This window comes from Danio aesculapii, chromosome 15 (genome assembly GCF_903798145.1).
Source record: "Danio aesculapii chromosome 15, fDanAes4.1, whole genome shotgun sequence".
Taxonomy (NCBI): domain Eukaryota; kingdom Metazoa; phylum Chordata; class Actinopteri; order Cypriniformes; family Danionidae; genus Danio; species Danio aesculapii.
In genome coordinates, this window is record NC_079449.1 from 13,391,049 (window position 1) to 13,407,008 (window position 15,960).

The 15,960-nt window shown below is 38.8% G+C and overlaps 1 protein-coding gene across 14 annotated transcripts in view; it reads left to right on the forward strand.

Annotated features, from left to right (window-relative positions):
* Nucleotides 1-15,960, forward strand: part of mecom (MDS1 and EVI1 complex locus) — a 299,083-nt gene that overhangs the window by 119,034 nt on the left and 164,089 nt on the right. For all 14 annotated transcript variants that reach the window (XM_056473129.1, XM_056473136.1, XM_056473131.1 and 11 more), the window contains exon 2: nt 8,009-8,364. In XM_056473129.1, coding sequence (XP_056329104.1) covers nt 8,009-8,364 — 356 coding nt within the window. The remainder of the gene's footprint in view (nt 1-8,008; nt 8,365-15,960) is intronic.

Genomic DNA, 15,960 nt, shown 5'->3' on the forward strand with positions numbered 1-15,960 from the left:
TTTTTACACAATTTTCAAGCAGCACAAATGTGTTTAACCTTGATGATATTAATAATAAGTATTTATTAAGGTCCAAATCAACATATTACATTCTGTTCTGAAGGATCATGTTACACTGAAGGCTGGGATAATGATCCTAAAAATATACACTCACCGGCCACTATATTAGGTACACCTTGCCTTCAGAACTGCCTTAATCCTTCATGGCATAGATTCAACAAGGTACTGGAAATATTCCTCAGAGATTTTGGTTGATATTGACATGATCACATCATGCAGTTGCTGCAGATTTGTCGGCTGCACAGCCATGATGCGAATCTCTTGTTTCACTACATCCCAAAGGTGCTCTATTTGATTGAGTTCTGGTGACTGTGGAGGCCATTTGAGTACAGTGAACTCATTGTCATGTTCGAGAAACCAGTCTGAGATGATTCATGCTTTATGACATGGTGAGTTATCCTGCTGGAAGTAGCCATCAGAAGATGGGTACACTGTGGTCATAAAAGGATGGACATGGTCAGCAACAATACTCAGGTAGGTTGTGGTGTTGACACGATGCTTAATTGGTACTAATGGACCCAAAGTGTGCAAAGAAAATATCCCCCACCCTATTATACAACCACCACCAGCCTGAATCGTTGATACTAGGCAGGATGGATCCATGCATTCATGTTGTTGACGGCAAATTCTGACCCTAACATCTGAATGTGGCTGCAGAAATCGAGACTCATCAGAGACCAGGTAACGTCTTTCCAATCTTCTAATGTCCAATTTTGGTGAGTCTGTGTGAATTGTAGCCTCAGTTTCCTGTTCTTAGTTGACAGGAGTGACACCCAGTGTGGTCTTCTGCTGCTGTAGCCCATCTGCCTCAAGGTTGGACGTGTTGTGTGTTCAGAGATGCTCTTCTGCATACCTCGGTTGTAACGGTTATTTGAGTTACTGTTGCCTTTCAATCAGCTTAAACCAGTCTGGCCATTCCCCTCTGACCTCTGGCATCAACAAGGCATTTATGCCCACAGAACTGCCGCTCACTGGATATTTTCTCTTTTTCAGACCATTCTCTGAGATGGTTGTACTTCTACTCATCATTTACCCACCCTTAAGTATTTTCTAGCCTGATAAGGATTCTCTCTTCTGTTGATCATGAAGGGAGATATTTTGTAAAAAGTTTACAACTTGTAGCAAAACTCTTCAAAAAAAAAACATTTAATACATACTCTATATATATACACACATGCAGTAAAAAATTATTAACCCTCCTGTGAATTTATTTAAATTTTTTTATATTTTCCAAATGATGTTTAACAGAGCAAGAATTTTTTTACAGTATTTCTAATATTCTTTTCTTTTCTTTTTGTTTTATTTCAGCTAGAATAAAAGCAGTTTTTAATAAAAAAAAAAAACTTTTAAGGTCAATATTATTAGCCCCCTTAAGCAATATTTATTTTGGATAGTCTACAGAACAAACCATCGCTATACAATGATTTGCTTAATTACTCTAACTTACCTAGTTAACCTAGTTAAGTCTTTAAATTGTTGAACAAAAATCTTTATTCTGTTAAACAAAAATTGGGGAAAAATATACAGGGGGGCTAATAATTCAGGAGGTCTAATAATTTTGACTTTAACTGTATATATACAGTTGAAGTCAGAATTATTAGACCTCCTTTTTTTCTTTTTGAAATATTTCCCAAATTATGTTTGACAGATTAAGGAAATTTTCACAGCATGTCTGATAATATTTTTTCTTCTGGAGAAAGTCTTATTTGTAGTATTTTAGCTAGAATAAAAACAACTTTTAATTTTTTAAAAAACATCAAGGTCAAAATTATTAGCCCCTTTAAGCTATATATTTTTTTCGTTAGTCTACAGAACAAACCATCAATATACAGTATTTTGCCTAATTACCCTAACCTGCCTAATTAACCTAGTTAAGCCTTTAAATGTCACTTTAAGCTGTATAGAAGTGTCTTGAAAAAATATCTAGTAAAATATTATTTACTGTCATCATAGCAAAGATAAAATAAATCCGTTATTAGAAATGAGTTATTAAAACTATTATGTTTAGAAATGTGCTGAAAAAAAATCTTCTCTCCGTTAAACAAAAAATAAACGGGCTAATAATTCTGACTTCAACTGTGTATATATATATATATATATATTTTTTGTTAAGCTGAGCCTCAACAGAAGAAAGACATTTTAAAAGGTTTGAAACAAGTGAAGGGTGAGTAAACGATGACAGAACTTTAATTTTTGGCTGAACTCTCCCTGTAATGAGACGTGTCTGAAGTGGCGTCATGAATGGGATGACCGTGACTCCCAAGACAGCGTGTAGTGTCTAGCATAGAGTCCTGCTGAGCATTAGGAATTTGAGGAGACAGGAAGATGTGCAGGAGTGCTGGCCCAGCCCTCATTAGCACTCACCACTACCTGTCACAACATGTTAGCCACAGCATGCTAGCCACAGCATGTTAGCCCCGCCGTGACTTACGCACAGCAGGTTAGCTCCAAGCGTGTTAGCAACGGCACATTAGGTAGAGCATGTTAGCACCGTGTGCTAGCTTTTAGCCGTAGCCTCTTCAGGTCTCAGTAGGTTAGTGACAGGCCTACCAGTTCATCAGAATACTCTTATTTTTTAACACGTTTGCTGAAGAGGTTTTTGAAGAGGGAAAAGCTCAAACCATCACTGCTGTAGAAGCAGAAAGTCATTAGCACTCTTGTTACCACTGTAGCATTGGTCCAATGATGCCTTTTCACGCAGAAGTTTAGATTTTTGGTAACAGTTTAGTTTAAGGACTTATAACATGCCTATGATTGAGATACTGGCTGTTTATTTGTGCTTACTGTAGAAAGTACATGTTCTGCATGATCTTATTAGTGATGAGAAGTTTGGATCATTTTACTAACTTGGTACTTTGAGTCTTGTTCATCGAAATGTACAAGTCTTTTTTCGAGTCATTTCATTCAATTTGCCAAAATAATATTAACATGTTATAAGATTCTTCCAAACACATCTACAACTAGCCCAAACGTTGATCACACTACAAACAAGTCATAACTAGAATGCTACTATGCTAAGAAAGAGAATCCTGGTGTTTGTCTATGATTAACTCTGATCACCTCATCTAAGTTGTTCGTTCACCTGACACTGACCATATATGGATACCAATGCAGTCTGAGCCAGAAACCCATGATTGCATGTAAAGAGATGACTCAAAACCGAAGACTTAAGAAGTAAATGGATCAAATCTTTTTCTGGCTCTAAATGCCTATGTTTGGCTTCTGTCTTTCACATGAAAAGCGAATGATTCAACTTAAACCCGATAGATAGAGGACTCAAAAAATGAACTAATCTTCTTCTCCACCTGCACATTTGCACGCATGCGCAAATAACTTCCTGAGAAGACTCATCGTTCTCGAGTCCCATAAAAGATTCATTCAAAATGAACAAATCGTTCAAGTACATCCCATCACTAGATCTTATTTTCTATCCCTAATCTTGCACAGTAAACCCAACTACTGCCTACTAACTATTAGTCATGTTTCCTTTAAACATCACCTACTGCTAGCCTATTATGCATAATATAGCTTTTTTTTAGTCATTTATGCAGAATTGTTAAAGGTGCAGTATGTTGCTTTTGTCAGTAGGGGGCGAGTATTCACAACAAACAAAGGCATAGTTTAGTGACAACATGAATTGAATTATGGAAGTTGTTGTCTTCATTAGATCCTTCTGTACTCCTGCAGAAATTATGTTCATGGATGAGCTAATGCAGGGGTGTCCAAACTCGGTCATGGAGGGCCGGTGTCCTGCATATTTTAGTTCCACTCTTAATTAAACACACCTGAACCAGCTAATCAAGCTCTTTCTAGGTGTACTAGAAACTTACAGACAGGTGTGTTGAAGGAAGTTGGAGCTAAACTATGCAGGACACCGGCCCTCCAGGACCGAGTTTGGAAACCCCTGAGCTAAAGTATTCAAACTTGGTAGTATGTAAAAGAGTGAAGCTGAAAGCCATTGAAGACAAAAGAGATTGCTGAAACAAATGCTGATAAAAGATGAGTGAAACTTGGCACAAAAGCAGCAAAGCAGCAAAGCTTTTGTTATGCCACAGTCCACTACTTCCGGTTCTTTTGCTTGTGATCACATGGGAAAGAAGCAGTGCTGTTTTAACACACTAAATAATATTTAGGGTACATTCTGTTATAATGCTGCACTGTGCAATTTAATAAAACACACACAATAATAAAACCTGTTTGGTACCTTTTTTTTCTTTTCTTTTCTATAAAACCAAACCTGAAAATCAAGTATGTGAGACGTCATTAGCATGGCGGGACAGAAAACAGTCCATTACAGTAGTTAAAATGTCTTCTTTCTCTGCATTTGAATGTTTTTCAGAACATAAATTAGCAAAATATGCAACACTGTTCTAGTGGTTTATAGATATTTTATCTTACTGTGCCCTTAATTAATTAAACGGAACTGAACTTCAACAATGGCATTTAGCCTATGGTCACACTAGAGTTTGTGCGTGCGAAATTCTGTTTTGTGGTGCTCCGAAAAGGGGCGGGATTAAACAAGATGATTATACATTTAAAAAAGCAAGCGATTTCTCCATATTTTAAATTTCTGTCCAGAGAGGTCATGTTTTGATCTTCAATTGGTCTCACGCAATCACGTGATGCAATTTCGCAGGTCAGAAATTACCAAGCTTGAACTTTCCAATGCAGCGAATTGCGAAAACTTGTCGCACGAGCTTGCATTTCCAGTCTGCTGCATTCGTGTGCGTATGAATGGAAGTCTATGGGGAGAAAAGTCTAGTGTGACCGCAGCTTTATACTAAGCTGAACTGAATCAGTTTCAATTTACTACAGCTGCACCAGCGCTCTACTACTCTCCTGCCTTCCTGAATGGCTGGAATGGTCCACAATTTGAAATATTATGGCAATTTCTTTTCTTTATCTATGTTTTGCTGCTTTAGCACAATTTACCTTGTAAAAAAGGTTATAGACGTAAAGATAAGATGAAGAATTATTAATGATTCTGACAATGGTCATTCATTCATTTTCATCCACTTTTCCTGGGCTGGTTCGCGGGGGAAGCAGTCTCAGAAGAGAACCCCAGACTTCCCTCCCTTCCCTTTCGGCCGCTTGTGTCTGAGATCTTGTCCTTACTCATGACCATATGTGAGAGTAGGAACATAGATTGACCAGTAAATCGAGAGCTTTGCCTTTCTGCTCAGCTCCTTCTTTACCACAACATACCGGTGCATCAACCGCTTTACTGCTGCTGCTGCACCAATCTGCTTATCAATCTCACGTTCCATCCTTTCCTCACTTGTGAACAAAACCCCAAGATACTTGAACTCCTCCATCTGGGGTAAGGGCTTTCCTCCAACCTAGAGATATCAAACCACCTTTTTCCGGTGGAGCACCATGGCCTTGGACTTGGAGGTGCTGATTCTCATACCAGTCGCATCACACTCGGCAGCAAATGGCCCCAGTGCAAGCTGAAGGTCCATGTTCGTTTGAAGCCAACAGAACAACATCGTCTGCTTTTACATAGAATCCTGTGGACCCAGACAATTTGAATCTGACAATGTTGTCATAAATATTGTCTTATATTTAACAAACCAGTTTGACAGTCCTATAGGTTTTATTTTGGAAGAGTATTGGCAAAATTTAGTCAATTTATTTTGAAAATTGGAATGTAAATAGAGTTAAGGTAGAGCACATTGTGTTCCCAAATTATTTCAATGTTAAATTTTCTCACAAACGCAGCAGTTCATTTACAAACCCCCATTTGGGGAAACCATAGTATACAGTATCATATACTTAAATCCCAGATGGGACAGTATTTAAGGACAGACAATATGAAGACTTCCCTCATCAGCCACGCGCTAGTTTTCCTCTGCGAGTTGAGCAAGAAGTCACAGGTCACCAGACAACATCCTCCCAGCATTCAGCTCATAATTAACCCAAGCAGCTTCAGCATCCGCTGTTTTCACTCTGGATCCTCTTTGCTAGGGTCGACAGAAAAAAAATGTTGGAAAGGGAAGCATAAAAGTGTTGGAAGCAGCACAGCGAGTCCAAGGATCGGTCAGCTCTTCCCGCTGGAGATTCCCCCACTCCCTTATATCCAAACAATCCCAAGTGGGCCTCAAGAGAAGGATGACAGGGTGTAACCGGTGAGGCCGCGGAGATGATTATCACCCCAGACACCTTCTTATCCAGTCTGTATTAACTGTTATCACAGACACTAACCACTTTCCCCTTCCCCGTGTTTGTTTAACTGCTCTGGCAGTTACATATTTTTATATGGCGCTGTGTATATTTACTCGTATCTGCAGAGGGCGCTTACATGGGCCGACTGTGGTCTGGAAGTGGGCTTTTTTGAAAAACAAATAAAAAGAAGTGCTGAACTTTTGAGTTGTCTTGCAAATGTACTGGTGTAATATCGAAAAAACTTTATTTTACTGGTTGTTGGGACTTGATAGTTAGACTTTAACATGGGTAATGAACTGCTCTCAGTGGACTTCTGTCTCATGTTTATTTACTTGTTATAATTTTCTAAAAGAAAGAAAAGGGAAATACACTGAATGCCAGTTATTATTTACTTCAAGATTCCGAGAAAAGAGTTTTGAGACACTTGTTTCTCTTGTTTATTACTGACATTATGCAAATTAGCTATGGTTTTACACCAATTAAATAAATATCAAAAAATAAAAACAAATAGTTTTGTAGTTAAACCAGGGTTACCACAAATTCAACATGGTTAAACAAATTATTACAGTTATTACGCTTTTACTGTATTAAAACCATACTTATTTTTTCATAAGGGTATAAAACAGATTGTTTGGCGTAAGATGTCTTCAAAGGAGATCCAAATGTGAACACAATTTATGTTCATCATGACATATGCAAATTAATATCAATACTGAATATTAAAATGGAATAAAAAAAGGCTTAGACTTGCTGGCTATATATAAATACTGCTTTCAGCTCATACCGTTGTTAGCATTATCTTTGCTAAATGGATGCAATGTCACCAGTTGTCCAATTTGTTTGGCATTAAACATAAAGCCTGTGTTTGAAAGGTAAATTCAGTCATTTATATCACATGAAAAGTTGGGACACTATTGAATTTCATGATCTTCCATATTAGCACAATAAAAAAACTATATGGTTCTTGGAAGGTCTTAAAATTTGGAAGATTGAACCTTAGTTAATCAACATCACATGACATTGTGTCATTATTTATTTAACAAAAATAAAACCAGGGTATGAAACCATGGGTAAAAACATAGGCCACCCATTTGTTAAGACCAAAGATCCAGATAATTTGCCAAAGATCAATGTTTATGTCCTGATATGGAAAAATTGGAATTTCATAGTGTGTCCTAATGTTTTCACATGACTGTATGCATACAGTGACATCAAGTTTGAATGTGAGATTTTAAGATGAATGCACAGTTTCTTTTGTCGACCTGATTTCACCAAGTTGGACATGTTCCTGGATTAACATCTATGTTGATCCTGGAACAACATTCCAATTAGCCAATCAGAATTAAGGGATAAATTTACAATTTATGTTAAGTTTAGGATTACCGTTTATGCACTTCTACATAATTGTTATGCAACTATTATTCCCCTCTGATTTTGGAAATAATTTACAGTTATGGCTGCAGTTTAGGGGTAGGGAATAGGTATGGATTGCATTTTGCAACAAAAATGTTGTTTCAGGATCAACATAGATATTAATCCAAGATCACATTGTACTTGGTAAAATCATGATGTGCCAGTTTCTTTGTTTGCAAGAAGTACTGTATCAAACAGATCTGCGAAAAATCAACACTATTTTCTTTCAGTTTTCCATTGACTAAATCAGTAGTTTATTTGAGCACAACTGGAATTCAGTTTATTGCCACTAGAAGTTCTAAAACTGTTGAATGCATCTTCAAAACAGCTCTTCAATTCTAACAAAGTTTGTGTCTCTGTTCTTGTTTAGGAGACGGAGAGGACTTTTCTCTTTTTGCCTCTGATGACCTGGAAGAAGTTGTCGGAGTATCTGATGCAGATTTGCTCCCATTGGCTCCTGCTGATGACCTTCCCTCTCCCGGCCTATTGGGTGATGCGGTTTCCCCAGTCACCCCTTTTCCTTACCACCCATCATTCCACACTTCAATGTACCAACCCAACGATGCGGTCGAAACGGTTCCCCCAGACTTTGAGCTCCGCGAGTCAGCGGCTTTCAGAGGAAACCTGGGTGTGTGGACCCGCAGGAAACTGGAGGTGGGAGAACGTCTGGGACCCTATGAGGGAACGTCAAGACACAGCCCGGAAAACGTCACCCAGGGATGGGAGGTATGATCAAATGATGAATTTAAGATGTGTTTTCTTACAGCAGCCTGATAACAGCCTTTTTCAGATAAGAAAATCCTCACACAGTTGGAGACAAAGTGTGTAGATAAGGTGGAGTCATAGGCTGCTGTTATGACTGAGGGTTTCACTGTCATCAGTAGTAAGGCGATGGTGATTAACCCCGGCCTTCATGTTTTATGGTGAAGCACCTCGACTCAGCTCTGTGATCTCGCAATAACCCCAGTTAGCAGTTGCCATAATCCCATTAGTCACAATTACTAGACAGGCTATCAGTCAATGTTATGCCAATTACATAATATAAATGTCCTTGAAAGTCTTTTTTTTATACCAATTGGGTCTCGAAATATGTACAGAAGATTTCACGCACTTATTCATCACATCAAAGTAGGGCCGTGTACTATTTCTGGAGTCTGTTCTTAGAAAATGGCATTTAAACTGTAGTAACAAAAAGAAAAACATAATTTACATTTATTGAATTAAAAAATTGAAGAGTGTATATATATGTGTGTGTGTGTGTGTGTGTGTGTGTGTGTGTGTGTGTGTGTGTGTGTGTGTGTAAGTTCTGTAAAAATGTAGAAAGTGTGTCAAATTAAATGTTTTATAGCTTTTTAAGACAGACAGAAGGTGGATGGATGGATGCAATCTGTTAGCTGATTGAAAAGATAGAAGGATGAGTGGATGGATGAATGAATACTATCTGTTGGATGGACAATAGATAGATGGATAGATGGATACTATCAGCTGAATAGATTGATAGATGGACGGATGGATGGATACTCTCTGTTGGATGGACGGACGGATGGATAGATGGATACTATCTGTATGCTGATTGAGCAGATGAATGGATGGATGGATGGATGGATGGATGGATGAATACTGTCTGTTGGATAGATCATGGATGGATGGATACTATCGGCTGAATGGATTAATAGATGGATGGATGGATGGATACTATCTGTTGGATGGATGGATAGATGAATGGATGGATACTATCAGTTAGCTGATTGAATAGATAGATGTATGAATGGATTGATGAATGGATACTATCTGTTGGATGTACGATATAGAGATGGATGGATGGATGGATAATATTGGCTGAATGGATTGATAGATGGTTGGATAATGGATGAATGGATGGACGGACGGATGGATAGATACTATCTGTTGGATGGAGGGATAGATGAATGAATGGATGGATGGATACTATCTGTTGGATGGATGGATGGATGGATGAACGGACACTATCTGTTAGATGGACGATAGATTGATGGATGGATGGGTACTATCGACTGAATGGATTGATACGTGGAAGGATGAATGGATGCTATCTGTTGGATGGATGGATGGATACTATTGACTGAATGGATAGATAGATAGATAGATAGATAGATAGATAGATAGATAGATAGATAGATAGATAGATAGATAGATAGATAGATAGATAGATAGATAGATAGATAGATAGATGGATGGATGGATGGATGGATGGATGGATGGATGGATGGATGGATGGATGGATGGATGGATGGATGGATGGATGGATGGATGGATAGATAGATAGATTAATAGATTAGCTCTGCTTCTGTGATGTCATAGTTGTGGGAGGAGTTAGACTTAGCAAAACTCAATTAAAGGCCAAGGCTCATAAATCCTGCTTTTAGCCAGGTTAAAGACCATCACCCCTCTTTGTGATCGCCCTGTCTATCAGATATCAGTGGCTCCACTCTTCCAGTCGAAAGCAGGTCACAGGACGAGGCCAGAGGTCGAGTGTTGTCTTGGTCAGGGTCATTTTAAGCTAATTTCGCCTGCTCATAGAGCTTGCAGGAGGGGGTATCAGGCTAATTGAAAGTTTAAATAGACTCGTCCCTGATCTCATAAAGAAAGTCTAATCCTCCTTCTTGAAGAAAAATACCATTCAGTGGTCAGTGATATAAAGCCGTTTTAGACAGTTGTGCTGAAATAGTATTGCTTGTACACACTTTAGTGCCCTTTGAATTATATGTGTTCAGCTTTTATGATATGTTTATTTATGATTAATTCTGGTCGGATTTTGGTCCTGTTTGCATGGCGATGATTTAAATGCTAATAACCAGTTACAAGCTGTTTTTTAGAGATGCTTCTGTGAGGACGTAGTATTATGGTTGAAATCTGGTTGGCGTATGTAATTATGGTTAACTCTGACTAAATGCTGCTGAAAGCTTCGAATTTGTTCCTGTGACGGAAAACACAACAGTTAAGCTCGCATTTTAATCTTGACTGTTTTTTTTTCACTTGACTAGTAGAATTCTTACATGTGCAAACATTAGGTTTTAATATGATTGAAAAGGCAGCTGTCTCCCGGTGCTAGATTTACAGTCTCTTGAGCAAGCACTCTCTCTCTCATTCTCTTCATTCTTGTTCGCTCTGTATGGAAGGAAACGGAGGAGAGAAAAAAAAAGGTTTCATGAATTTTAATCCATCTGTAATTTATTGCACGCTTGAATAATATGTATTTAAGAAACTGAGAAGCCACAGAGAGAGAGAGAGAGAGAGAGAGAGAGAGAGAGAGATGGGGGACGGATGACAGCGTGGCGCGGCAGTGCTGTATCACTATGTTTAATTAGCTGGCTGACAGCAGCCCATAACTCTCTCCATTAAGTAAATAAGTTGTAAAGAATTTATGATGAAGTGGCACATTATTCAGAGGGGATATTCAATGATGACATGGACACATTAAATATGGTAAATGGCATTAAGCATATTCTCCTCGGCACCCCCCCCTACCTACCTACCTACCTCCCTCAGTCCCGCTGCGTGAGAAGCCGTCAATATGCCAATATGCAAGAGACTGTAAAAATAAAATTGATTTGGTAAATGCGAGTTAAGATAGATCTGTTTGCTTTCATCATCAGTTCTGCCATGTGGAAGAGTGATGTCACCGGCTGGGGTACGATAAAGGCCGAGCCCATCTGGAGGCTTTGATGAAGTGTGTGTGTGTGTGTGTGTGTGATAAACGAGACGTTTAAAGCACAAGTGCAGTAATGTAAGCAGCTATATTAGCCTGATTATCTGTTTTTAAGACTTATTTTTGGCATTTTTGCCTTTATTATGATAGGATAATAGATATATTGACATTAAATGCCTTGGGAAAGAGAGCGGTGATGGGATCAGGAAAAGTCCAAGAGCCGTGATTCGAACATCCGACCATTTTGAGGCATGTAAACAATAACAATGGTCCTATCGTCTTTTCTGATTTACATTTTTAATTTCCATAGATTCTGAGAATTCAAAAAGACACACATATTGATAAATAATATTACAGCAGTGGTTTTAATGTTAAATTATTATTAAATTACCTCTTGTTACACACTGTAAAAAACATTGTTGTTCCAATCTTAAAAAGTAAGTAATCGTGCTGCCTTCAACATTTAAGTGAAGTAAACTTAAATTTTTTAAGTTGTCTTAACTGAGGTTACAGTTGACAGGACTTGACAATACAAGTGTAATAGACATGGTCTAAGTTTAGTTAACCTAAATAGTGTGCTTAATAGGTGAGTGGGCTTGACAAACCACCTGTAGAAGACACGCTTTTCCTCTCTATATGCACCAGACACCTTCTTATAAGCATCCTATTCAGTACTTCTTGGAAGACATTGTGCAATTCTGAATGTGCTTAACAGGTTAGTGGGTTTGACAAACCAACTGTAGAAGACACGCTTTTTCTCTCCATATGCACCAGACAAGTTACAAGCACCCCATACATTTCCTCTTGAAAAAAAACATTGTGCGATTCTGAGTATGCTTCTCACAGGTAAGTGAGCTTGACAAACCACCTGTAGAAGACACTCTTTTCTTCTCCGTATGTACCAGACACCTTCTTATAAGCAACCCTTACAGTACTTCTTTAAAAACATTGTGCAATTCTGAGTGTGCTTCACACAGGTGAGTGGGCTTTACAAACCACCTGTAGAAGACACTCTTTTTCTCTCCATATGCACCAGACAATTTATAATCACCTCATACAGTTCCTCTTGAAAAAAAAAAACATTGTGCGATTCTGAGTGTGCTTCACACAGTTGAGTGGACTTGACAAACCACCTGTAGAAGACACTTCTTTTCCCTCCATATGCACCAGACACCTTCTTATAAGCAACCCTTACAGTACTTTTTTGAAGACATTGTGCAATTGTGTGTGTGCTTCACACAGGTGAGTGGGTTTGACAAGCCACCTGTAAAAAACACCCTCCTTTCTCTCCGTATGTACCAGACACCTTCTTATAAGCACCCCATACAGTTCCTCTTGGTAAACATTGTGCAATTCTAAGTGTGCTTAACAGGTGAGTGGGCTTGACAAGCCACCTGTAGAAAACAGTCTTTTCTTCTCCGTATGCATCAGACACCTTCTTATAAGCACTCCATACAGTGCTTCTTGGAAAACATTGTGCAATTGAGTGTGCTTCACACAGGTGAGTGGGCTTGACAAACCACCTGTAGAAGACACGCTCTTCTTCTCCGTATGCACCAGGCACCTTCTTATAAGCAACCCTTACTGTAATTATTTGAAGACATTGTGCAATTCTGAGTGTGCCCAGGTCACACAGGCGAGTGGGCTTGACAAACCACCTGTAGGGCACACTCTCTACTCTCTGTATGCTCAGAGAAAACGAACAGACTTGTCATCGCATTTATGTACTCTGATGACTTGAAGTCCTTCATTTAAGTCGCTTTGGAGAATCTAAACAAATAAATATAAATATGATTTTCACAAAATACACAATTTACCACTTACACCACTAGGAAAACAGTATAATTTTAACTTGCATTTTGAACAGTTAGTGTTTTTAGGCAACAAAACTATCTGTATTGTGTACATGAATTTGCAAAATGGCAAAAAAAATCTGAATTGTTGCTAAAAACATATATAACATGGTATTTGTAGGCTAAAGTGTGTGTAATTTTACTATATTGTGTGATACAAAGTTAGATTTTGTGTGTGTGTGTGTGTGTGTGTGTGTGTGTGTGTGTGTGTGTGTGTGTGTGCGTGCGTGCGTGCGTGTGTGCGTGCGTGCGTGCGTGCGTGCATGTGTGTGATTGTGTGTGCATTATTAGGTCCATAACTGACTAAGATGGAGGTTTGTCACAGAGGTCATCTGCCATCATAAATTCAGATTGTGTGTGTGTTTGAGTAATGGAAGCAGTTGAGTTAGGAGCCGAGATGACTTCAGTAAATAAAACAATCACCTGCCTCTCAGACACATACACACAAAACACACATTTTACATTGACGTTTCAAAGCTGCCTCATTGCCTAGGACAGGTCATTGTGTTTGTTGACCCTGTAAAAGGTGTATGTTGTGTTTGTGTGTGTACATATAAGTGTATTTACGTGTGTGTGTGGCAGTGAGGGGGTGTACAACAGCTTTTGTGCACTGTTTGAGTGCAGGGATATGGATGGAGGAGACGTAGGAGATTATCCCCCTGTGTGTGTGCGTGTGTGTGTGTGTACGTGGCTGGAGATTAAGTGTGTGTGTGAATAGAGGTGAGGGATTAGGCCTCCTCAGCATGCCTGTCCCCACACTCGTTCGTCTTTTCATCCCGCTATCCTGCTCTCCAACTTCTCTCTCTTTCTCTCAGTCCGTCTGTGTCTTTTGTGCCGGAACCTTCTCTTTCTCCCTCTCTGTCCCTTCTGTCTGTCAGTCTCCCGCTCTCGTCCGCTCGATCTGTCATTCTTCCTCCCAAATATTTATCCGCTCCTTGTCTTCCCTCATTCTTTCCTTGCAATATATATTCCTCCTCTCTTTTTCAGGGCCCGAAAGGAAGTTTAATCCCTGTCTCAGGGAAACTGACCTCACACACACAGGCCATTCAGAAAGACTTCTAAAACTCATCTCATGTGTTTTTATGAAGCATTATGTTTTAAAGTATTCACTGAGAACGCTTGCACTCCTTCAGCCTCTCGTTCTCAGGAGGATAGAGAAAGAGAGAGAGAGAAACAGGCTTCCTGTATTGGGATTCAACAGTCCTACAGTACACAGTTACACTTTCAGCAACGCTCAGTTTAAAAAGATCATGGACTCAGCATGGCCTTTATTTACTTGCCCTGAACAGGTCATCAGTGTATCTCAGTCTAAATATAAAAAGGGTCAGTTCTTTTTGGGTTAAAAGACTGAATATTTTAAGTGGTAAAGTAATTCCTCTTGATCCTCTTAATGTGTATTAATTGATTATTTTACTCTATTACGATTCATAAACGATTATTTTATTTGTTTTGTGAATTTTTTTGTCAGTGAGTTATGTTCACATATTACAAGTGAGAGTTTTCTGAATGAAAGGTGCATTACTTGATTTTAAAATAATTGAAGTAAACACACACTGTCAACCATCTATGATTATTGAATTATTGATTATTATTGATTATTGAACAACTGAAATTAAAACACACATTGCCTAAAACCAACAGTTAGCAAAAATAAATAACTTGCACTTTTGGAAACAACATAAATTAATCATTCATTCATTTTCTTTTCGGCTTAGTCCCTTTATTAATCTGGGGTCGCCGCAGCGGAATGAACCGCCAACTTATCCAGCATATGTTTTACATAGCGGATGCCCTTCCAGCTGCAACCTATCACTGGGAAACATCCATACACACTCATTCACACTCATACACAATGGACAATTTAGCTTACCCAATTCACATATACCACATGTTTTTTGGACTTGTGGGGGAAACCGGAGCACCCAGGGGAAACCCACACGATCACAGGGAGAACATGCAAACTCCACACAGAAATGCCAGCTGACCCAGCCAAGGCTTGAACCAGCGACCTTCTTACTGTGAGGCGACAGTGCTAACCACTGCACCACCATGCAGCCCCAAATAATTTTCGATGTTTTTGATATTAAAAGTAGAAAATAAGCAGTATCTCTTCTAAATAAAATTACTCTTGTATATCCTGTAAATGTTTTTTATCTTAATATAATCATAGTTCATCTCTTGCTTCTTCTGTAAACAACTATTTTAATGTAAATAATAATTTTAATGTCATGAAAAATAAGTCATGTCAAGGCATTTCTGGCGCAGCTTTCAATCATCAATGTAGTGCAAAGGCTCAAGAAATGGTCCATCATCCTCCTTGACCAGAGATCAGATGTGGCTGCAAAGCCTTTAAAGACTGATGTAGGGGCCGATCACACCAAACAAGCTTTTGCGTTGAGAGGTGCCTTTTTTGAATTTACTACTGGCCACAATCGTTTTGCGTGCTGCTTATGCGCCCTGCACGCTTCACGCTTTAACCGCCTGCTGCGCCTTGCATTTTTTGCCCTTGTGTGCCATGCGCTCGCAGTTGAAAAAAGTCAACTGTGAGCATGTTACATCAGTCGCGTCTTTTTCATTCTCCAATCAAATAAAAGCAGAGGCTCGGTTTCCATTGAGGTGCCTGCAGTGTTTGTGTTGACAAGACAGCTACGGAGATTTTTGAAGATGGATAAGTGACTAGTGGTTGCTGTTTTGAATTATCCGTAGCTATATGACTTCACAAATATTGAATATCACAATATTATTAATTATTAAAATTGTATTAATATCAACAGCAACACT